General features: G+C 33.8%; 2 protein-coding genes across 8 annotated transcripts in view; one reads left to right on the top strand and one right to left on the bottom strand.

Moving 5' to 3' along the window:
• Window positions 1-25706, top strand: part of STAG1 (STAG1 cohesin complex component) — a 401388-nt gene that overhangs the window by 345190 nt on the left and 30492 nt on the right. For all 4 annotated transcript variants that reach the window (XM_057738186.1, XM_057738184.1, XM_057738185.1 and 1 more), the window contains 2 exons: window positions 523-610; window positions 16812-16892. In XM_057738186.1, coding sequence (XP_057594169.1) covers window positions 523-610; window positions 16812-16892 — 169 coding nt within the window. The remainder of the gene's footprint in view (window positions 1-522; window positions 611-16811; window positions 16893-25706) is intronic.
• Window positions 21618-25706, bottom strand: part of PCCB (propionyl-CoA carboxylase subunit beta) — a 111172-nt gene continuing 107083 nt past the window's right edge. For 2 of the 4 annotated variants that reach the window (XM_057738190.1, XM_057738192.1), the window contains one exon: window positions 21618-21817. In XM_057738190.1, coding sequence (XP_057594173.1) covers window positions 21768-21817 — 50 coding nt within the window. In that variant the 3' untranslated portion in view covers window positions 21618-21767. The remainder of the gene's footprint in view (window positions 21818-25706) is intronic. The other 2 variants (XM_057738193.1, XM_057738189.1) reach the window with 2 other exon arrangements.

The following is a 25706-nucleotide window of genomic DNA, read 5'->3' as shown; positions in this document are numbered from 1 at the left end:
AGCCCATGTAAATAGCTACAGTAAAGTTTTTGAACTGTGCCATATTTCGTTTACCCTGACTTTATCTCCATCTTGTGAATACAAATCTCTTTTTAAAAAATGCACGTTTTTATACTTTGAAATTGTGAATGAATTTGTTTAAATGTGCTTTAAAATATACTAGAAAGAAAGAAATGGTAACCTTCGCTTAAACATATGAAGATTTTTGTAATTGATTTATCTTAATGAATTTCTAATGTCAGCTTCCACTCTCTCTTTCTCTACCCACCTCCCTCTTCTCTTCTCCCCCTTCTCATTCTCCCATTCCCTCTTTTTTTCTTTCTGTCTTTGTTTTTTTCTCCCTCTCCCTCTTTCTCCCCCTTTTTCTTTCTAAGTTTGGGGGCTTGAACATTTCCTTACGGAACTTTTATAATTCTAGTAGAAAATGAAGTTACTTTATTCTTTCCCCATTGAAACTGAGCCCAACAGATTTAAACTTTCCTTCACTGTAGAATAAAGTTAATGCATTTTTGTTTATTTTAGCGCTCATGATCTCACAAAATGGGATCTATTTGGTAATTGCTACAGATTACTGAAGACTGGAATTGAACATGGAGCTATGCCAGAACAGGTAGGAGTTTATTGATATTCCTTCTGTGTCATTTTAGAAAGCTAAGCTTTTTTGGGATCATGTAGGATTATCAAAAGCCTTTCATGGAACATAGTTGATAATTCTTAAATGCAGCCACCTCCTTTAAGAATTATTGCCATAGTGATTGAATCTTACAGATAGGTATGTTATATCTTCAGATTTGAACAGAAAAAAATAGAAAAGGTTTGCTATAATGTAGCAGAAGTTTAATATTAATATTTAATTTTTTTAAGATTTATTATTTATTTAATTTTTGGCTGCATTTGGACTACATTGCTGTGCACAGCCTTTCTCTAGTTGCAGCAAGTGGGGGCTATTCTGTTGCGGTGTGCAGGCTTCTCACTGCAGTGGCTTCTCTTGTGGAACCTGGGCTCTAGGTGCGTGGGCTTCAGTAGTTGCGGCACATGGGCTCAGTAGTTGTGGCATACAGGGCACATGGGCTTAGTCGCTCCAAGGCATGTGGGATCTTCCCGGCCCAGGACTCAAACCCATGTCCCCTGCATTGACAGGCGGAATGTGAGTTGGAGTGAAAAGGGCAGGAATTCAACAAACTTTCTTCAGTCTAGAAGAGACTTAGAATAGTCAACTTAATTATCATATGAGAATTAAGAATATAATAGTTCTATATGAGAATTAAGTTGTTAATTATTAATTAACAATTATAATTATTGCTATTTAACGGTAACAGTCTGTTATTAGGAATTAAGAATTATTTTGTACATTGCAGACACTCATTCATGTAGACCAAAATACCAACCTCATAGTTAGGTATAGGTAGTGCTTAGGGGTGAGCTCATCCATTCCCGTTTTGGTAATATAGGATGCTTAGATGACACTTTATTATACTAAAGCAATAAGAATGTCAGTAGATGTAACAAAATTCTAATTTCGTGTTAAAAGTTAATCGTAGAAACAATGCATTCTTATTGCTATGATTAACTCTTAAGTTGCCTTAATTCGTGTCTTTGATCTCTACTTTGTAGCCACTCTTAATAACAAATGTACCTGATTGTGTTAGGCGTTTTTTTATAGTTTGTGGGAAAATGCTGAATATTTGACCTCTTGTTTTTCTTCATTTATTGTTGACTCTTCAGCTTTCATCCCCATCTCAAACTTTTCTGTAGCCTAAATGCAATTCACTGATATTCTAATCTGTGCTTTAAAGTTGAAAGGGAATGATAGAGTTAAGACAGTCTTCATTTTCCTCAAGAAGAGAATAAGAGTAGCACTTATCTTTTATCTGGAGATTATAACTATATCTAAATTTATTTTTAATCCTAGATACCATCATTTATTGTCTTAGACCTGACTTGTTATAGTGTCACAATATTTTTCTAATTTCGTTGGTTTTCTGTTATTTATTTTTTACTGCATGTGCATTATTTACCCCCATTTTATTTTAATTTCTTTGGGTAACGGAACATATTTATGTAACATTTGCTTTAACTTTGTTAACTTTTTAGACACATATTCTTTAAACTTCAATCATGTGTATGAAGTTTGAGTACATCACTACTAGCTTGTACTCTTATTCATTTTAGCAATTAGAAATTATTTAGCATTTAGCAGTTCTTAGAAATATCTTTAGATACCCAGTACTGAAAATCCAAAATCTGTATTTAGCCTTTTCTGCATAGGACCATGCAAGCTGGCTTTTTTAGATTCCAACCCTGTTCCTTTCAATTAGAATCCAAGAAAATACTCTTTTAGAGCAAGGATATCAAAGAACTACCAAAATGTTTGCTGTTAATCCTCAGTTATGCTTGACATTTTGAAGATACCTTAAAATTTACTTTCTAGCTATTTTGGGTACTGTATTGTCCTTATATGCTTGACTACTTGTTTTCCGTGGTAACCATGTCAACTAGAAGTTTCGCAGTCCCACTCATCAGGATTAACTGAATTCTTTTTTCCTTCCTCATTCTGTGATCTGCCTTTTCTCACGTCAGTGCTGTTTTAACTGTTAATAGTAGAATATGTAAAACCAACATTTAAAAATTCTAGCTATTCCTAAAATACTTTTTTAAAGTTGAATTACAGAGAAGTTATAATAGGAAAATCAGCTCTGTTTCCTTCAATTCATCAGTTGTCAATAATTTTTCACAGTTGCACTCTTACGTGCTTGTGCTCTCTCTCTCTCTTCCTCCCCATATAATATTAATATGCATGTGTAAAATAAATATTAATAATATTCTTTATAGCAATTTTTCTCCAGCCCAGGATCCAAGCCATAATAGCACATTGCATTTTTGTAATGTCTTTTTTTTTTTTTTTTTTTTTTGGTCTCCTTTAATCTGCATGGTTTCTCAGGCTATGCCTTTCATGACATTGACATTTTGAAGAGTACAGCCCAGTTATTTTATAGAATGTTCTCCATTTAGTTTTGTCTGATCTACATGCTTAGATTTAGATTGTGCATTCTTGGCAGAGTTGCTACATAAATGATATTCTGTTTTCAGTGAATCACATCAGGAAGCACATGATGGCAGTTTGTTCAGTATTGGTGATAATTAATTTTGATCACTTTAATAAGTGAGGTCTGCCAAGTATCTCCTGTGTAGAGTTACCATTTTTTTTAATGAATAAGTAGTCTGTGGGAAGATTCTTTAAGACTGTGTAAATAATCCTGTTTCTTGTCAAACTTTGACATAATAATTGGAGCATTCATTTATGATTTTTTTTAATTTATTTTTTTGGCTGTGTTGGGTCTTTGTTGCTGCGTATGGGCTTTCTCTAATTGCAGCAAATGAGGGCTACTCTTCGTTGTGGTGCACCAGCTTCTCAGTGCGCTGGTATCTTTTGTTGCGGAGCACAGGCTCTAGGCGCGCAGGCTTCAGTAGTTGTGGTGCGTGGGCTTAGCTGCTCTGTGGAATGTGAGAACTTCCTGGACCAGGGATTAAACCTGTGTCCCCTGCATTGGCAGGCGGATTCTTCATCATTGTGCCACCAGGGAAGTCCCCTCATTTATGATTTTGCCAGACTCATTTATTACCATGATAGTCACAAAATGGTAACTTAAATGGTGATTTCCTAACTCTTGTCATTTATTTTATATTTATTTGTTGGCCCTCTGCTATAAAGAACTTCCCCTTCTGCCTTTAGTTACTTATTTATGTATTTATTCATTCATCTACCTTTTTTAAATTTAAATTTTATTTTTTAAAATTTAGTATCAGTATCGACTCATGGAGTCCTATTTTATTCCTATTCTATTCATCTGGTTAGAACAGTGCTGTTGTTATTTATTTTGGTGCTCAAATTGTTGCAGATTTAGCCAGAGGGTATTTCTTTCTAGCCTGCTCCTGTGTGCTTTAAATATTTTTTTGAGCACTTCCATACTTTCTGGCACAAGAATATGTTTCAGGGTCTGTTTATGCCCTCCCCTATGCTAATGAATTTTTAACCTTTGCAGAATACAAAACTTATTGCAATTCCTTAACACAATAGTCATTAGCTTGTAAAGAAACCATATTTCAGAATTTATTGTAGTGTTAATTTCATCATACATTTTTTTGTAAAATGAAGGCAAAAATTATTTAAATTCTCCTTATCCTGTTTTGTGGACTTTATGCCTATTTCCTGTTGGTATATATGTAAGTTTAAACCTTCTGTTAGGCAACATCTAAGGAAAATTATTATATTAAAATTCTGCTTTAATACATACTTCCAAGAATTGTCTTTCCAGATTCTAAAAATTGAAAGCCAATAAAGAACAATTTGTAAATTATTTTGGTAAATATTTGTTGTGTAACAAAATACTGTGATTAAACCCATAAACAAGGAAATGTAATCATGTCAGTAACTTTGGGCCTGTCGAGCCATCAATAATAGAAAAAAATTTAGTTTTGTACTTATTATGTACTGGTACTATTTTAAGTCTTTATATGCATACAGTTTGTTGAAGCCACATGACAACCCTATGGAATATACATTGTTATTCTCATTTTATTGATTATGAAACTGAAGCAGAGAGATATTAAATAACTTGCCTAAGGTCTCAGCTGTTGCATACCCACTTTAACCAAGCTTTTAAATTCTTTTCATTGTCTCTTCAAATTTTCTACTGTTAATTTGCTACTACTGTTTATAATATCTCACACCTTCTGATGTTCGCCCATATCAAACTCTTATTATTTTGTGTTTTTATTTTTTCCAAACTTCTTTTGAATTGTTTCACTGGGAATTGTGGGGAGAGATTAGATGCTGGTACTTAATCTATCATTGTGAACTAGAAATCAGTACATTTCTTTAGACAGAACATAATATACGGGTTGAGTTTAATTTTAGTCAAATTATTGCTTATGATTGTATTAAGGCTTATTATATAAATAATGGGTCATGTTTTCTTTAGAGGTATGTCCATGTAGTCATGCTTTCCTTGAAAGACTACATACTTACTTCCCTGACAGTGCTTAGAAATTATTTCACTTACTCACTTCTGACTATTCCTTCCTTAAGTATGCCATATCAAAACATTTTGGGACTTCTTCACGATCCCTCCATGCACACATCCACTTTACCATCTGGTCATTATTGACCAAAAATATGTTTGAGTGTCGGGTACTGAGGGTATGTGGGTATATTAGAAGCAGTGTTTACTCTCAAGAGACTTTTGGTCTCTTGAGAGTAAACACTTCCGGTCTTTTTAAAAATTCTACCTCTTTAATATCTCTTCATGCCATCATTCTTCTAGCCCTACTGTCATTTTCTGAATTTAATCCCTCATATTTTCTCTTGTGGATCATAGTAGTTGCTGCCTATTTTGTCTTAGTAACCTGAGTTTCACCCTCTTTCTAATCTAGATTCTGTTCCAGTAATTTTCAGCTGTATGTATGCATCAGAAAACTTTATGGAGTTAATTTTTTTTTAATACTAACATACTTTCAAATAGCATTGTGACGATAAAGTAGTGTAATCCCTTTAGAATGTTATTTGTCAGTCTCTATCAAAATTAAAAGTGGACATATCCTTCATTGAGCATTTGTAGTTTGAGGAATTTAGATTACAGGTTTGTACTTCGACCCATGTACAAAGATGTAGGTACAAAGATGTTCATTGCAGAATTATTTATAAAAATTTAAAACTTGAAATAATCTGAATGTCCATCAACAGAGGACTGGTTAGCTTTGGTAGGACTGTTTTGATTCTGTGCAATGCTGTGCAGTTATAAATAAGAGTGGGGTTGATATTATTTCTTCTATAATATTCTGTGTGAAAAGAAATTTAATGAAAAAGGTAAAGAACAGAACAATGTGTAAATTTAGAAAGGGGATAAGATCTATATATACATACAGGTTTAGATAACACTATTTCTGGAATGATACGTAAGAAATTAATAGTGACTTTCTCAGTGGAAAACTAGAGATTCGCAGTGGTCAAGAAACTTAATTATAAGGGGGGAATAATTTAAGAGTTTGGGATTAACATACACACTACTATATATAAAACAGATAACCAACAAGGATCTTCTGTATAGCACAGGGAACCACTCAGTATTTCATAATAACCTATAAGGGAAAAGAATCTGGGGAAAAAAAAAAAAAAATATATATATATATATATATGTCTTTATGTGTGTATGTGTGTGTACCTATAACTGAATCATTTTGCTGTACATCACAAAATTAACACAACATTGTAAATCAACTATACTTCAATAAAAATAAATAAAAAGAAAGTTATACTGTTGGATGTTTTACCATGTATACCTGTTGTTTTTGTGTGTTTTTTTGTTGTTGTTTTTAAGCTCTTTATTGGAATATAATTGCTTTACACTCTTGTACCAGCTTTTGAGGTACACCAAAGTGAATCAGCTGTATTTATACATATATCCCCATATCCCCTCCCTCCCACGAATCCCTCCCACCCTCCCTGTCCTGACCCTCTAAGACATCACCCATCATCAAATTGATCTCCCTTTGTTATACAGCAGCTTCCCACTATCTATTTTACAGTTGGTAGTGTATCTATGTCTGCTACTCTCTCACTTCGTTTCAGTTTCCCCTTCGTTCCCCGCCCCCCCAACCCTGTGCCCTCCAGTCCATGCTCTGCATCTGCATCCTTATCCTTGCCCTGTCACTGGGTTCATCAGTACCTTTTTTTTTTTTTTTTCCAGATTCTGTATATATGAGTTAGCATACAGTATTTGTTTTTCTCTTTCTGGCTTCACTCTGTATGACAGACTCTAGGTCTGTCCACCTCATTACATATACCTTCATTTCATTCCTTTTTATGGCTGAGTATTATTCCATTGTATATATGTGCCACATCTTTATCCAGTCATCTGTTGATGGGCATTTAGGTTGCTTCCATGTCCTCACTATTGTGAATAGTGCTACAGTGAATATTATGGTACATGTTTCTTTTTGGATTATGGTTTTCTCTGGGTATATGCCCAGTAGTGGGATTACTGGATCATATGGTAGTTCTATTTTTAGTTTTTCAAGAAACCTCCAAACTGTTTTCCATAGTGGCTGTACCAACTTACATTCCCACCAACAGTGCAGGAGAGTTCCCTTTTCTCCACACCCTCTCCAACATTTGTTGTTTCCAGAATTTTTGACGATGGCCATTCTGACTGGTGTGACGTGATACCTCATTGTGGCTTTGACTTGCATTTCTCTAATGATTAGTGATGTTGAGCATCTTTTCATGTGTTTGTTGGCCCTCTGTATGTCTTCTTTGGAGAAATGTCTATTTAGGTCTTCCACCCATTTGTGGATTGGGTTATTTGCTTTTTGGATATTAAGCTGCATGAGCTGCTTGTATATTTTGGAGATTAATCCTTTGTCCATTGGCAAGTATTTTCTCCCATTCTGAGGGTTGTCTTCCTATCTTGTTTATGGTTTGTCTCGCTGTGCAAAAGCTTTTAAGTTCCATTAGGTCCCATTTGTTTATTCTTTATTTTATTTCCATGATTCTAGGAGGTGGGTCAAAAAGGATCTTGCTTTGATATATGTCATAGAGTGTTCTGCCTATGTTTTCCTCTAGGAGTTTGATAGTGTCTGGCCTTACATGTAGGTCTTTAATCCATTTGGAGTTTATTTTTGTGTATGGTGTTAGGAAGTGTTCTAATTTCACCTTTTTACGTGTTGCTGTCCAATTTTCCCAGCACCACTTATTGAAGAGGCTGTCTTTTTTCCATTGTATACTTGTGCCTCCTTTGTCAAAGATAAGGTTGCCCATATGTGCTTGTGTTTACCTCTGGGTTCTCTGTTCTGTTCCATTGATCTTCTTTTCTATTTTTGTGCCAGTACCATACTGTCTTGATCACTGTGGCCTTGTAGTATAGTTTGAAATCAGGAAGCCTAATTCCACCAACTCCATCTTTCCTTCTCAAGATTGCTTTGGCTCTTCAGGGTCTTTTGTGTTTCCATACAAATCATAAGATTTCTTGTTCTAGTTCTGTGAAAAATGCCGTTGGTAGGGATTGTGTTGAATCTGTAAGTTGCTTTGGGTAGTACAGTCATTTTCACAATGTTGATTCTTCCAATCCAAGAACATGGGATGTCCCTCCATCTGTTTGTATCATCTTTGATTTCTTTCATGAGTGTCTTATAGTTTTCTGCATACGGGTCTTTTGTCTCCTTAGGTAGGTTTATTCCTCGGCATTTTATTCTTTTGGTTGCAGTGGTGAATGGGAGAGTTTCCTTAATTCCTCTGTCTGCTCTTTCCTTGTTAGTGTATAGGAATGCAAGAGGGGCAGGGAGGGTGAGGGGGACTCGAGGGGGGGAGTCAAGGAAGGGAGGGAATACGGGGATATGTGTATAAAAACAGATGATTGAACCTGGTGTACCCCCAAAAAAATTAAAAATAAATAAAAAATAAAAAAGGAATGCAAGAGATTTATGCACGTTCATTTTGTATCCTGTTACTTTACTAAATTCATCGATTAGTGCTAGCAGTTTTCTGGTAGTGTCTTTAGGGTTTTCTATGTATAATATGTCATCTGCAAAGAGTGACAATTTTACTTCTTCTTTTCCAGTTTGGATTCCTTTTGTTTCGTTTTCTTCTCTGATTGCTGTGGCTAACACTTCCAAAACTATGTTGAATGATAATGGTGAGAGTGTCTTGTTCCTGTCCTTAGAGGGAATTCTTTCAGTGTTTCACCACTTAGAATCATGTTGGCTCTTGGTTTGTCATATATGGCTTTTGTTATATTGAGGTAATTTCCTTCTGTGCCCATTTTCTGGAGAGTTTTTATCATAAATGAATGTTGAATTTTGTCAAAAGCTTTTTCTGCATCTGTTGAGATTATCATATGGTTTTTATCCTTCAATTTGTTGATATGATGTATCACATTGATTGATTTGCCTATATTAAAGAATCCTTGCATCCCAGGGATAAACCCCACTTGATCATGGTGTATGATCTTTTTAATGTGCTCTTGGATTCTGTTAGCTAGTATTTTGTTGAGGATTTTTGCATCTATATCCATCAGTGATATTGGCCTATCATTTTCTTTTTTTGTGACATCTTTGCCTGGTTTTGGTATCAGGGTGATGGTGGCCTCGTAGAATGAGTTTGGGAGTGTTCCTCCTCCTGCTCTATTTTGGAAGAGTTTGAGAAGGATAGATGTTCACTCTTTTCAAAATGTTTGATAGAATCCACCTGTGAATCCATCTGGCCCTGGGCTTTTGTTTGTTGGGAGATTTTGAATCACAGTCTCAATTTCCGTACTTGTGATTGGTCTGTTCATATTTTCTGTTTCTTCCTGGTTCAGTCTGGGAAGATTGTATTTTTCTAAGAATTTATCCATTTCTTCCAGGTTCTCCAGTGTATTGGCATATAGTTGCTTGTAGTAGTCTCTCATGATCTTTTGTATTTCTGCGGTCAGTTGTTACTTCTTTTTCATTTCTAATTCTGGTGATTTGCGTCTTCTCTCTTTTTTCCCTAATGAGTCTGGCTAATGGTTTATCAATTTTGTTTATCTTCTCAGAGAACCAGCTTTTAGTTTCATTGATCTTTGCTATTGTTTCCTTCCTTTCTTTTTCATTTATTTCTGATCTGATCTTTATGATTTCCTTCCTTCTGCTCACATTGGGGTTTTTTTGTTCTTCTTTCTCTAATTGTTCTAGGTGTAAGGTTAGGTTGTTTATTCGATATTTTTCTTGTTTCTTGAGGTAGGACTGTATACCTGTTGTTTTTGTTTAAAAACCAGTTGTTTAAGGCTCAGATATAGAGAACAATCTAGTGGTTACCAGTGGGGTGAGGGTTGGATGGAGGGACAAGATATGGGATTGATATAAACTACTATGTATAAAATAGATAAGCAACAAGGATACAGCACAGGGAATATAGCCATTGTTTCATAATAACTTTAAATGGAGTATGATCAATAAAATCAACATATGTTGAATCACTGTGTTGTACACCTGAATCTAATATTAAAAATCAAGTATAATTGAATAAGAAAGTAAATAAGTAAATTTTTTAAGGCAAAAACTCCATTTGTTTAGTAATGAACACTGGAAAATGAAACTTTAGAAATATATACCATTTACAATAGCACCAAAGGACATAAAATACTTAGGTATAAATCTGACAAAATATGTACAGGATGCATATGCTGAAAACTACAAAACTAATGAAAGAAATCAAAGATTTTAATAAATGAAGATATATCAAGTGTGTGAATTAAGAAGCTCAGTATTGTTAAGATGTCAGTTCTCCCCAAACTGATCTTAGATTTAACACAATTCCAGTTAAAATCTCAGCAGGATTTTTTTTTTTTTTTAGAAACTGACAGCTTGATTCTAAAATTTGTATGGAAAGGCAAAAGAAATAAAATGACCAAAAGAATTATTTGAAAAAGAACAAAGAAGATTCACACTACCTGAATTCAAGACTATAAACAGTTTTAGTGTTATATTGAAGAAAGGATAGACATAGATCAAAGGAACAGCATAGAGAATTCAGAAATAGACCCACACATATATGGTCAATTGATTTTTGGAAAAGGTGCCAAGGCAGTTCTTTGGAGAAAGGATGATCTTTTCAAAAGTGGTGCTGAAATAGCTGGATGTCTACATGCAAAACAATCTCAATCTATTCACACCATATACAGAAATAATTCAGAATAGACCATAGAGCTAAATGTAAACAAACCCTTTTACTGTTTGAATTTTTACCTGTTTTCCAATCTTATAATGATTTTTTTTCTAATTTTTAGTGTAGTGTACCTGTTGGTAATACAACAGTGGATGATCTCTCATTCCCAAAGCACATGTAGGATTTAGGAATCTTTCCTTTTTATTAAAGAATTATTTGTTACTTTATATCACTATAATTTCCTTCAATGCTTGTGCTTTTCTTAGTATTTTCTCAAAAATATTACTGTAAACTCTGCTCTTTGCCACACAGATTCTTATATTTTTAATTATTATACAGTTAAATTGACTTGTCTTCCTTCCTATATAAATTTATGAATTTTAACGTATGTGTACATTTGTGTAGTCACCACCACAATCAGGATACAGAACAGTTTCATCATCCCCAAAACTTCTTCATGTTATCCCTTTATAGTCATATGCTTGTGCCACCTACAATTCCTGGAGACCAGTCATCTGTTTTCCATCACTATGGTTTTGTCTTTCTGAGATTTACAAATAAATGGGATTGTACAGTATGTAAACCCTGAGCATAATGCGTTTGAAATTAATCCAAGTTTTTGTGTAAGTCAGTAGTTTTGTTTTTACTGCTTAGTTGTATTCCATTGTGTAGATACATCACAGATTGTTTTATTCATTTACCTGTTGAAAGACATTTGAGTTGTTTCCAGGTTCTGGCTGTTACAATAAAAAGTGCTATGAATGTTTATATACAGTCTTTTGTTTGAATATAAATTTTCATTTCTCTAAAGTAAATTCCCAGAAGTGTGATTTGCTGGGTCTTATGGTAAGTATATGTTTAACTTTATTAGAAACTGCCAAACCATTTTCCAGAGTGGCTGTACCATTCTGCATTTCCACCAGCAGTATATGAGAGTGCCAGTTGTTCTGCATCCTTGCCAGCACTTGATGTTGTCAGTATTTTTTACTGTAGCCATCCAAGTAGATATGTAGTGGTGTTTCACTGTGCTTTTTAATATATATTTTCTTAATGCTAATAATGTTGAACATCTTTTCATGTACTTAATTGCCAGCATTACTTCCTTCTTGGTGAAACCATGTTGATTATTAATTTGTACCTAAAGGCTCTTTTTAAAAGGGAATATCAATGTCACTCATGTTAGCGAAGTCTAAATATGATTTAAAAAAAAAAAAAAAAGACCAGTTTGGGATATTAGAAGCAGACTGGTATTAAGTTTAGTTCACTCTTTTGTCATGCACTTGTCCACTAAAAAATTTGATCCTCCTTCCCTTTAAAGTCTCTTGCAAACAGAAAAGTAAAAGAGCCTAAATTTATCCCAGTCATTCTGTGGATTTTCAGAATTTTAAACATGTCCTGTATGTGTAGATAACATATATCTACACATGCATATATATTACATATGCATAATCATTTTTCCTATTAGTCTCGTCAGATTTTATTTTCCAGGCAAATTCAGTTTTTCTCAACTTTAAGCATTCTTTTTTATTTTTTTTTAGCTGTTTATTGGAATATAATTGCTTCACTCTTATGCCAGTTTTTGAGGTTCACCAAAGTGAATCAGCTGTATTTATATATATATATATATATATACACCCATATCCCCTCCCTCCCATGACTCCCTCCCACCCTTCCTCTCCTGGCCCTCTAAATCATCACCCATCATAAACATTCTGAGTTTATCTCTTGGTCTTTACTTACATGTAATAATACAGTTCATCTTCATCTTCAAGATATATTATTAGCTGTAAGTTGAATGTTTCTCATTGATTCAATCTGCTAATCAAAGACAGAGCTAGCTCCTTTAATAGATAAAAGTAATTATTAAGAAAAAGGGCTAATAAAAAAGAATTTTTTTGTTGGTTACGGTAATGCTAACAGCTAGAATCGATTAATCTCAATATCTCAGTGGCTTAACACAATAGAAATTTATTTCTCACTTACATAACCATAAAGCACAATTAAAGGAAGTGGGGTGTCACTGCACTGCCAAGTTATTCAGGGACCCATGGTCTCCTGGATTATAAGTATCCCGCTGGCAGCTAGGGGAGGAGAAGATGGAGAAAGCTGTCCTGCTTCTTAACTATTGGGTTGGCCAAAAAGTGCCTTCGGTTTTTAAGTAAAAATAAAAGACACATTTTCATTTTCACCAAGAACTTTATTGAACAACATATTCACCATTTCGTTCTACTACCTTCTGCCATTTTTCAGGCACGTTAGTGATTCCATCTTCCCAAAACTTTTTATCCTTTTGATCAAAGAACTGTACCAGGTGCCTTTTACAGTATTCCAGGAAATTGAAATTTTTTCCATTAAGAGAATTTTGTAAAGACCAAAATAAATGGAAATCCAGAGGTGCAATGTCTGGTGAATACGGTGGATGAATGAGAACTTCTCAGCCAAGCTGTGACAGTTTTTGCCTGGTCATCAAGAAACATGTGATCTTGCATTATCCTGATGGAAGATTATGCATTTTTGTTGACTAATTCCAGATGCTTTTCGTTGAGTGCTGCTTTCAGTTGGTCTAATTGGGAGCAGTACTTGTTGGAATTAATCATCTGGATTTCTGGAAGGAGCTCATCATAGAGGACTGCAGTCCAATCCCACAGTATACACAACATCACCTTCTTTGGATGAAGACTGGCCTTTGGTGTGGTTGGTGGTGGTTTATTTCGCTTCCTACACGATCTCTTCCGTTCCACATTATTGTACAGTATCCACTTTTCATCACCCATCACAATTTGGTTTAAAAATGGAACGTTTTTGTTACATTTCAGTAGCGAATCGCATGTAGAAATACAGTCAAGAAGGGGCTTTTTGTGTGGATTTTTAGGGGGGTTTTTTGCTTAATTTACGTGGAACTCAAATGTCAAAGCGATTAACAAAAACCAAGCTGGTACAAATGATTTTCAACACTTGATTTGGATATTTTGAGTATGTCAGCTATCTCCTGCATGGTATAACATTGATTGTTCTCAGTTAATGTCTTGATTGGATTGCTATCAACCTCAGCTGGTCTGCCCAACCATGGAACATCGTCCAGCAAGAAATCTGCAGCACGAAACTTTGCAAGCCACTTTTGACATGTTTGATCAGTCACTGCACCTTCTCCATACACTGCACAAATCTTTTTTTGTCTTTCAGTTGCATTTTTACTTTTCTTCAAATAATAAAGCATAATATGCCGAAAATGTTGCTTTTTTTCTTCCATCTTCAATATTAAAATGGCTACACAAAAATTCAGCAATTTTGATGTCTTTTTTTAAATGCATGCTTATATGACAGTTGTCATATACAATCTGTAAAATATTATTTTGAATGAAGTTAAAGACAACTAAGTGCTACTAGAGCTATCTCATGGAAAAAACCAAACGAACCTTTTGGCCAACCTAATTTTTGCCCAGAAGTGTCCAATATACATTACTGTGTCCTTCCAGGTACGTCATTACCTTGCGGAAAAATGAGGTCAGAAGAGTATGGTTGGAAGAAATTCTTAGTCACTAGATTAATACTTGCTATTATTTGAAGATCCTTTCCAGGGTCAGAGCAATGTTAGTCAAGAAAAGACAGAAGGACTGTGGTGCTCATAGGTTAGAATAATCTCTTTTGGCTTTTTCTGATTTTTTATTGCTTGTCCTTCATGTTTCATCTGAACCACAGAAAGGTGAAATTACTAAATAAATTACTTTTGACGAGTTAGGATAACATTGCTAGTATGGTGGATAAAATCAATATGACTGATGGAAAGCCTGGAAGGAAGAGTTCTGAATTTTCTTTTGAAGTGTGATCAACTATACTGTTATATAGTTATACCTATGAGAAAACATAATGTTTCCCAGTCAACGAGAGTGAACTTTTTTATTTTAAAATAATACAGTGGAGCCCTTACAAAATAAATGTATGATGAATACCAATATATTGAAAATTAAAATGGGGATGCTCTGTTGGAAATAGCTATTGAAGTGACCAGTATCACTCTTCTTTTATAATCACATCTAAGAAACTTGTGCACAGCTTTGGAACACACTTTGAATAATTCCTAGTATATGGATCATAGAAATATAGAAGGAAAGGAAATTATATTTGTAATGATTAGGATAGATATAACCAAAATCAAGCAGTTCTTCAACATTGCTTTTTTTCTGTATCTTAATTTCCCATTGATTAATGTTCATTCGTATATAACTTTTCTAGTAATTCAACAATGCAGATTGTTTCAAATTCAAGAAAAAGTTTTAAATCACACAGACTACTTTAGTACTTCTTATAGAGTAGAGGTTATCAAAAGGTGTCTCAGGATCAGAAGTGTACCATATTGAGTATCTTCTAAGTATAGTAGGATGATTTTTTTGGCATTAATGTGCATAAGTTGATAGTGTTTCAGTAGTCTTGTTTCTGGCATTTTGACATGAATCAGTCATTTAATTATCATGTTTAATAAAATCCTGACATCTCATTAGTTTTGTATGAAAAGCAGCACCACTCATCCCTCTAATTCTGATGAGTTATTTTAGTGCTGAGTAGGTGCATTAGAGATACCTTTTACTTACATGATCTGAAACTTGAAATTTTTAAAGTAAAATCAGCCAAAATTCTACTTCCTGACGCATTCCACTTACTGATTTCTCTTTTGACTTATTCTCTACATGTATTCATTGTTATGGTTTTTAGTATATCAAGAGGGGAGAATAATAGAGACACTGTGTAATAATGGAATATATTATCAGATATGCTTTATTGCAATAAAGATGTACCATGTATTCAAACAAAAATGTAGTAAAAGCCCTATCCAAAATGAAATTTTCTTTCTGTGTGTATATATATATATAATTTATTTGGTTGCACTGGGTCTTAGTTGCAGTAGGCAGGCTCCTTAGTTGTGGCTTGCGGGCTCCTTAGTTGCAGCTCACCTGCTCCTTAGTCGTGGCATGTGTGCTTCTTCATTGAGACCTGTGGGCTCCTTAGTTGCAGCATGTGGGCTCCTTGGTTGTGGCTCATGGGCTCCTCAGTTGTGGCATGTGAACTCTTAGTTGCGGCATGCATGTGGGATTTTGTTCCCTCACTAGAGATCAGACTCCCTGAATTGGGAGCTTGTAGTCTTAACCACTGTGCCACGAAATTTTCTTTTTTTATTGTGATTCTTAATCAGTTTTTATTTTCCTAAATCCTCCTATTTGCCTCTCTGAAAAACAAGGATAAATATTTCACAGAACAGGAATCTGGTCCCAATAAAAACTGAAAAGCTGCTCATTTCTATTGGTAATTAGAGAAGTATAAATTAATACCACATTAAGTTGCTACTCATACACAATAAAATCACCAGATTTAAAACATCTGATGATATCAAATGTTGGTAAAACATGGAGTACAGGAACTGTCAAAGACTATTATATACAGCCACTTTGGACAAAAATTTGATACTCTCTACTGTAAAATTAAATATATACATACTGTATGACCCAGCAATCCTGTTCCTAGAGCAGTGATTCTCAGAGTGTGGTCCACGGTACCTGGGGGATTTCCAGGGCAGGCTCATAAGGTCAAAGTATTTTCATAATAAGAGGAAGACGTAATTTGCTGTTTCTCACAAATGTAAATTGGAGTATTGGTGTCATATCAAAGAATATCCACATTTATCTACAAAGACTAATCTGTGACACAGTATTTTCTTCATATACTTCAATCATTAGGTTTTATAAATGTTTTGTGCACATTTCTGTATGAGTGTTGTATTTCATATTAAAAATTCTTTAAAACAAAAGTCATCATTTAGGTTTAAAATTTGGATAAAAACAATTTCTTCAGTCTCCCCTTAAAAATCTCACTAAGCAAAGTATTCATGGCAGTGCATTTTTGTTTAAAGCATAGTATCATTTGGGTCCATATTTCGAGACACATTGTATCTTTACTCTAGATTGATATGTCGGTTTGTCTTTTTTAACTAAATATTATTTTATACATTCTCATTAGTTCTGCAAATATTTGGACTAGAAACCTTATTGTAAGATAAAAACTATGATAAATATTGTTCTCTTAATATTGTACAAACGTAAATTATGTCTCATTTGTTTGAATTTCTTATTTGATGCAGATAGTCGTACAGGCACTGCAGTGTTCCCATTACTCGATTCTTTGGCAGTTGGTGAAAATTACTGATGGTTCTCCTTCCAAAGTAAGTAAGCGTTTCTGTAGGCAGAAGGGTTATGACTAAAGCAAAATAACTTTGCTTAATTCATTATTTAATATTTTATTTGTATCAGTTATTGTAATAAATTATAATTTTAATAAAGTATATAGTAATTATTGTTATCAATTCTTGCTTTATCCTGTATGTATATTTTATCTCTTTGGAAGATAAACAGTTTTTCGAGCAATAGACAGAGTTGTATGTATACACAAAGTTTAAATTCTTGTAAGAAATAACTAGTTGAAACTACAAGAGCTCTGATGGGTGACAGTAGTATGTAGCTTTCAGTTCTGGCATTATGGCACATTGGGGTCCAAACTAAACAACACTTTTTTTTTTTTTGGAACAGTTTACATCATTGGATTAAAAATTTTTTTTTAATTTTTCATGTACCTGTGACCATGCAAAACAAAAGGGAAAATACAAACCAGAGGTTAAGTGAAACTAGGATCCAAGAGAGTCAATCAGAGCACTAAAGCCTACTTAACCTTGAGGATATTTTCTAATCTAAACAAATACCAAGGCCCTCCCGAGGAGGAATGTCTAATAGGTAGCACATCTCCTTGATAAAGTTGGGATCGTAAAGAGGTATTCCAGCATGAGGGTAAATTATAAATAAACCCATACCAGTTTTATTCATGGCGGAATATAAGGAAAACAGCCTGTCTTAAAATTTGTCATTAATTGAAGGGGAAAATAGGTCTCCCATGAAAGTTTATAACCATGAGCTAACCTTCACATAGGTTTCCACCCTAAATTTCTGTGGTCCATTAAGAAAACAAACAGAAAAACAAAATGAGATTTTGATTTAAAATGTTCTGTAGTGGTGGTATCCCCAAGCACCTAAGAGAATCAAATATAAATCCTTAGAAGGAACTTGCCTCAAAGAGTTTTCCACAAAATTTTAAGAAGAAAGAGTTTATGGTAAAAAAAACCAACTCTACTAAAAAGAAAACTAGAAACCATGAAGAGAATCAGACTAAAAAATATTTTATACATTGGAATTATTTGACATAAATATAAAACAAATATGTTTCAGTTGTTTTATGAAATCACAGAGGCTTGAACAGATGAGTAAAGGGCAAACACTTGATAGAGAACCAAATAAAAACAGCTATGACATTTAATTATATATCCTCAACTTAACAAGACAGAAGCTTTCAATCAGTAAAGAACATTAATAATACATTTCCATATAGAACCAACTGCTTGATATGGAGCATTCTTTTCTTGGAGAAAGAATTGTTTTCTTTTTGTCCTTTCTGATTAATAATTTGAGAATTTCTTTGCCTTTGGAAGTAATTGGGGGGTTTGTTCATTTTCAGTTAGAAGGAGCGTTATGTATTAGTTAGCTTCTTGGTTTCTTTCTATTTTATTAAAAGTTTCAGTCTTGAAAAGCAAAAATCAAAGTTAGCCTTCTTTTATTGGAAACAAAAACCACTTTAAAACTATGTTAAATTTTCATGTTTTTTTGTTCTTTTATATGGTAAGATCAAAGGAGATTGAATATATGTAAATTAAAATTTAAAAGCAAGAGTTTATATCATTATATTAATTATATTATAATTAACTATAATTTATATTATATTATATTATATTATATTATACACAGTTACTTTTATTCTGATTTTTTCACCTGGTTGACTTTTATATTCAGTTTTTTTTCCACTGAGATCATTTGGTTATCTGAGCTATTTGTATTTTAGCTAAATGTTGATAATTACATTTTAGTAAATTTGGGATATACACTAGCCTAAAACTTTAGCATAATTAATGGTTATTTCCTCCATTTAATTTAAATATTGTCCTTTTACAAGTGTATACCATAATTAGAGTGAGAATCTCTATTCTTGGACTACTTCTTTGAATATTTTCTATTTTTTAATCCTATTACAGCAGAATTATTTTGAGATTTCCTTGCCTTTCTAATTTTTATCTGATACATTCTCCTAATAAAAATAACTTCCTTTTTGTCATTAATCATTCTACAGATTTTGTTGTTGCCATTGCCACAGTGGCAATGCAGATTTTTGGCCAGCACTGATTTTCTTTATTCCAGGAAGAATGCCATAGCATCTTTTAGGTGCTTTATTGTTCAGTTGATTTCCATTTGTAGTTTTGTGTGCATTTATATCACCATGAAATTCTCCTTACTTAGGTCTCTCAAGTTGTTTCTTCTCACTTTGAAGTTGTTGGTAAATTCTATAAACCAAAGTATATTTAGTAATTGTGTATCGGTTGTGTCCATAGTTTAAAAGTGGTTCTCTCAAAGTGATAATCTTGAAAAACATGAATCTTTAGGACACACGCAAACTTGAAAGATTAATCTTTCATTGCTAGTATTCCTCCTTTTAAAACAATTATAATGATTCTTATTTATAATCACAAGATCAGGAATTATCAAAACTTTCTAATCTCCTGTATGATGTAGGATATCTCTGAAAATGTAAGAGCCACATACATAAGCTTTGTACACATGTAATCTATATTAACATCCCACTTGATAAGATAATCAACTTCCTAAGTATAGTCTCAGCCACATCATTAACTTGTGTAAATAACCTTGAGGCAAGTCACTGAAATAATTTTAAAATAGATTAATTTATATCAAAGCATTTTATGAGTTGTAAAGGGCTTTTCAGATACTAATAACAAGTGAAAAAATCAATTATCTGTGTCTCACGTTACTTTTAATGAAATTTAAAGTTGTATTGGGCAATCTTTTCTAGCTCTAGAATTCTGCAAGGTTAATAACTAAGGTTAATAACTACTCTACTGAGGATGTCTGGATATGTGTACAAGAATCTTAACAGTGGTTACCTCTGAGAAATAGAAATTCTTTGTGGACAGGCATAAGAAGGAGAGAAATTTACTTTTCCCTTTATACCTTTTGATACTTTTTGAGGGGTTGCTTTTGTTGATATTTAAAGTTAACATTAATATCACAAAAATTAATTTTTAAAAACTACTACTACAAAAGCTTCTTGATTCTCCATCTCCTAATCTTAGGTTTTGGTTTATCACATATAACTCACTGAGTTGTTGGACTTGGATAAATACTAGAAAAGTGCTTAGTGTGTTCTGTATCTTATTTGCTATAGCAGCATTCTTCCGTTGTTTATAAGTGTAATATTAGAACTATAAAGGAATTTGGAAATAATCTGATGAAACCTATTTGTTTTAGGTAAGGCCTAGAAGGGGACATTGTTATTTTTACCATGTTGATATTTTACATTTTGTTAATCACTTTAATATAAATGCTCTAATTAAATCTGCTTATAATCCTGTGAAGTGGATGTTGTAATCCCTTATTACAGATAAGGAACCTAATACTTAAAAATTGAGACTTCTCTAAAGTCACAGACTTAACAGCACAAGTCTTTTGAATCTCAGTCTATTGTCTTTCTATTAGTACTCTTATCTTGTATTATTAAGCTTTTAATACAAATACTTTTATAGACTTTTGTTGTAGTTGATTTTTTTAGAAGCACATTTTCTAAGGACACAATGGTTAACTCCTCACTGAACACAAACTAGCAATATCAGTTATCAGTTATTAGTTGAGTACTGAAAAATTAAGTCAGGTGGCAGTTTTCTTTCATCATTCTGTATCCTTAAAGGTATTTAAATGAGAAATTATTGTGATTTTAAATGGTTCAGTTTGTAATGTCAGTGGCTTAAAGTATACGGAAGACTTTGCTAATGGTGCACCTGAAATTCTCTGTCTTTTTATTTCCCTTTTAATTTGTTTGCTAAAATTCAAATGTAATACAGCAGACCCTTAGGGTCTATATATTTAACATTTGTAACAACTTGAAAGTCTCATTACATGAATTAATTTTGGTTTCTTGTTGTTGAATAATTATGTTAATATAGAATGAGCCATTTATCTGGTGAGGGAGCTGGCCACCTGACTGCTCTGTTTTTCTCTATTCATTGTTATATTTATAGAAGTTCATTTAAATCTCTGAAGAGGTCACTTTCATTTTTAATTAATAAATTATTCTTATTTGTTTTGGGTGTAAAATATAAGAGAGAATGGTTTTCATAAATTTGAGCTTTCTTACTTGACTATGTGTTCATTGTAAAAACTATATACATAAAATAAAATTTCCAAATCTTACCACCTGTTAATGTAACCACTGTTAATATTTTGGCGTATTTTCTTTCAGTACTTTTTCTTCCATGTTTTTCAATCTCATTGAGACCGTGATATATTTATAATTTTGTCTCCTCTTCAGTTAACATAACATTTTCTTCATTTATTGAATGTTTATAGATAATATTTTTAATGTATGCATGGTAGTCCATAGTGTGGCTATAACATAATTTATTTTACCACTCTCCTCTCTTGGATATTTAGGTTGTTTAAACATTTTAACTGAAAAGTTAATTCTATGATGGACATTCTGGTGCAAAAACTTGTTCTGTGTTTTGCATTGTTTCATCTTATATTCTTAGAAATGGAATTGCTTGGTCAAAGATTGTACATACTTTTAAGGCTTAATACATATTGCCAAATTGCTCTTTAGAGAGTACTTTCTAAAATTTATTTTTCTTCTCTATTGTCATGAACACTGTCATTTGGGGGATTATGAATGGTAGTTATATTTTAAATTTAAATTCAAATTATAATTTAACTCAACAGCAAACAGTATTCTACAAAATGAAGTATATGAGAAGACTGTATCGAGAACAGGATTAGATCTTTATTTGAAATGGAAGTGCACTGGGTTTCACCAATGGGTATTTCCTCTGTTCCCCTAATTTCCAGAGTTGAAGCTCTTTGGCAGTCTCACAGGTCATGCTCAGTATACTTTGCTCCGGTGCCCCCTAGTGCTGGTCCTGTAGAAGCAGCCTTCAGTTTCTCTTCTCTGTAGCAGAAAACATCCTTCTTCCTTCAGCTCCTTCTGGACATATACAAAGACATTTAAAGAGCCAGGTAAATAAGAGTTAGGACTAATGCCCCTATTGCCTTTTTTTGGCCTGGGGATCTAGAATTTATCCTCAATTTTTTTTTCCTTCTGGGAGGAGCTGTCCTACTCTCTGTAGTCTTAAATTTGTAGTGCTCTCTGCCTTAACCTGCATGCTTCTATTCTAGACAGCAGTAGGAATGGCCTGGGGCAAATATCCCTGCATTCTGGACCCAGGCCTTATCCCTGAGTCTTTAAATTTAAGAAAATCTATATCCCTCAGGGAGCTACAAGTGAAATTATTATTGAGTAGTATAGCATGTTTACTGCAGAATTTGTCCCTCCATTACCCTCTTGACTGAAGGTTCTCCTCTGCAAATTTCAACTTGTTTACCTCCAAACTAACTGGGGAAAGGAGAAGTTAGGGTGAAGAAGGGTGGCCAAGCCCCATGAGGAGACACGTTTAACCTTGCTATGTATAAAAATCTATAGGCTGCTTTCTAGACCTCATCCTTTCCCCTTCCCAGTTCTTTAAATGGCAATGAATAAGAAAGAGATAGCTCACTCAGGTCCTTGCCCCCAAATTCCTATAATAACAAAATATAGGTAGTACCTTTCCATCTGCAGAGTTAACTGCTTTGAAGGAGAAGGGTATGAGGCCAAGAGTTGGAAATAATAGCTGTCCCTCTAGGAATAAATTTTTAGTAGTATATAACCATTTTACTTCATTCTCTAGATCTTTTCTCCCTACTTTTTATGTCTTGAGAAGTCTATCCTCAGTAACTATCTAGTTAGTTTTAAGCCTTTCCTTTTGATTGGTCCATGACTTCAGAGCCATTCTTTGATAGCTGTGTTTTTATCAATACTATGTCCTCTCTCAAGTGCCTAATTGGCTGGTCTAGGAAAGTTAGGAGAGAAAGATCCAGGACTTGTTTTATATTCATTTCTTGTTCAGCTCTTAAATGTTCTTTTTTAAAAATCTGGAATATATAAGTAGATGGCTGTTTATACTGAACTCTGAACTTGTCCAAAATTTTATCCAACTCTAACATTCTAAAAACCTCTGGAAATGAGAAGTAAATATGTTCAGCTTAGAAGAGAACTTACAAGTCACGATTCCAACATTCTATTAAGAATTCCATGCTGTGTTTGCAACCCTGTTCCTGGGCCTCCACTTTTGGAGCTTGCTTTCTGGTAAGGAATACCTTTCTACCCCTTGAATGACAGCATAAGGCTTCCTCAGATTCACTAGCCTGTCCAGTTGGATCCTGTTTTTAGTTACACAGGGACAGTGGTCTTTAAAGTACCACTTTATAAATACTCTTAACGCCTAAGATATTTAATACCTCAGGATCTAAGTAATGAGCTAGGACTGAGAAGATCTATGCTAAATAATTATTATAATGTAAAAATGTGTTTTAACTGAGTTTATTAGAGGCTTAAAGCGACATTAAGAATATTTAAACAAAACATAACACTTCCCACTTTTCAGTACAGAGATTGGAGATCTTTCTCCACCAAAATTAATGATAAAAGAAGTTTACTTTCCTGTCAGGACATTTATTTGAATAAAAGGAAATACGTGTTCTAACCTATTTAATATTCCCTGATAAAGTAATGCCTTTTCCTTTCCACAGTAGGATTTTTATTTTGAGAATGTTTTTCCAGCGGTCATTTTGTAATTACTAGGTATTTGTTTAAATGACTTCTTGTTGCTAATCTAATTTATGTATATAAGAAGCTCCCAGTTTATAAATAGGATATATTTCCAGCATTTTTTGTGTTAGAGCATGGTCTTTGGAGTTAAATTCAAGCTTGAATTTTGGCTCTGTTTCTTAACACCTGTGACAAAGGTATGCAAGTTACTTCACATTTGAACTTCAGTTTCCTAATATGAGATAGTCACTGCTGGTTGTTGGGAAAATTAAAAGAAATGTTTCAGTCAACAATAACTTGTTTCAGTGGCATTAAATTGCAGTCCTAGTCTGTGCCTTCCTAATCGTCTCCCCTGCCAAAACCAAAGATTAATACTAAATGAACTATTTTATAAGGTTATGGGAGCACGTAAACATGCTCAATATCTAGTATAGGTTTGGAATACAGCATGGTAGATTTTGTCCTCCATCTGTATTTTGAAAAATTTGGGAATTCAAATCTCTCGCTTTGGTCCTAATAGTCACTACTTTTCCCCTGTTCCTCTGACTCCTCCTTTAGCTTCCTTCATCTTTGTACACCACAGAAAAGAGAAATCAGAAGATGTTTTGGAACTACCATAGGCAGCGTAAGGGTTCCTGGATCATAAGTGGATTAGCCTTTGAGGCAATGGCAGGAGTCAGCAGGTGGGGATTCAGATCGCCAAGAACAGCAGCAACATTGAAAACTAGGTATTACATTTGGGGTTTAAAAATCCAATAGTTATTTTACTGTGTATTCACAAAGTGGCACACTCTCTCCTTACCCTCAAAAAATAAGCTAGTAACAGTTATGCATACAAGAAAGCAGTTTCAAAAATATTCCATAGGATTTACCCTACCACACTGGTGAGACTTTTTTTTATCTCTTGCCCACTGATGTGTCCCAAGTAAATGAATTTAGTTACATATGTTTCTTTCACATTTACTATGAACAGTGACTTCGTTGAGCTGAAAAATAATTTAATGAGCCTCATTATATGTTAGTAACGATGCTAAGTACAGAAAAGCAGAACACAGTTTATACCTCCAAAGAGCTTTATAGCCTAGTACAGGCTGGACAGACTGTAGCCCTTGTGTCAGATTTGGCCAGACACCTGTTTTTGTAAGTGAAGTTTTAATGGAACACAGCAATGCTCATTCATGTATGTACTGACTAGGGCTGCTTTCTTCCTCCAGTGGCAGAGTTAAGTAGTTCGAACACAGACATTATGACCCACAAAGCCTAAAATATTTACTATCTGACCCTTTACACAAAAAGTTTGCCAGTCCCTGGCCTTAGTAAGGTAACCCCTTGGTCTTGTTTGTAACTAGTTTAGTTTTATGCCCCATTTTTATCGTGAAAACTGATTGCTAAATTCTTAACAGGCTTTATTTTCGTATTCTAAGAGCTTTGGCCTGATCTAGGTCCTTATTTCACAATTTTATCCTGTTATATTTCTGCCCATTCTAAAAATGTATATTTGTCAGATAATGTTGAACTGGTTTTATGTATTTACTGCGGGCTTCTCCATGGCTTCAGTTTCTGGCTGTGACTATCATAATGGTATTTCATAGTTGTGGATAAAAGGAAAGCTAAAATGAGTCTTCCTCTAGACACATAAAATTGTGATACAAAATGAAATCACCCATTTAAAATCTGCATGTTTTGTGTGTTTAGGAATTAAACCCTTATCTTTCCTCACTAACTATAAATGTATTGGGATGCTTGGCTCTTTAAGGGGTAATATACATTTAAGATCTGTTTTTTCTTCCCAAGATGTTAGGGTAAGTCAAGTTTGAGCCTTTGTACCTTTGAGAAAACTTCTAATACAGCTTTGTATAATAAATTCACCATCTTAATTGTGCCAACCTTATTTGGGAGTCCTCATTGTTGAGATTTTGCTGACCAGGGTGTATTTTTAAAACATCATCTTAATTCATTGAGAGAGGTTTCTCTTATTTTTGTCAGTAGATAACTGAAGAACTGAAACTCTTTTAGTCCTTTCACATTTGAACATATTGGGTTTCAGTTTTCTAATTCTTGGTTTAACTAGATCTACAGGGAAGCAAAAGAAATTTTAGCCAGGCTAGTGAAGCTACTTGCAAAACAGATACAAAAGAATATAGCCAAGATATTATAATTTGAATTCCAGTGTAATCTTCTCACCTAAGCTATTTGAATTCCTTCCCATAGTTAATTTAGGAAAAAGAGC

Source organism: Hippopotamus amphibius, chromosome 6 (genome assembly GCF_030028045.1).
Source record: "Hippopotamus amphibius kiboko isolate mHipAmp2 chromosome 6, mHipAmp2.hap2, whole genome shotgun sequence".
Classification (NCBI taxonomy): domain Eukaryota; kingdom Metazoa; phylum Chordata; class Mammalia; order Artiodactyla; family Hippopotamidae; genus Hippopotamus; species Hippopotamus amphibius.
Note: the sequence above shows the minus strand (reverse complement) of the source record. Positions and strands in the feature narration are given on the sequence as shown.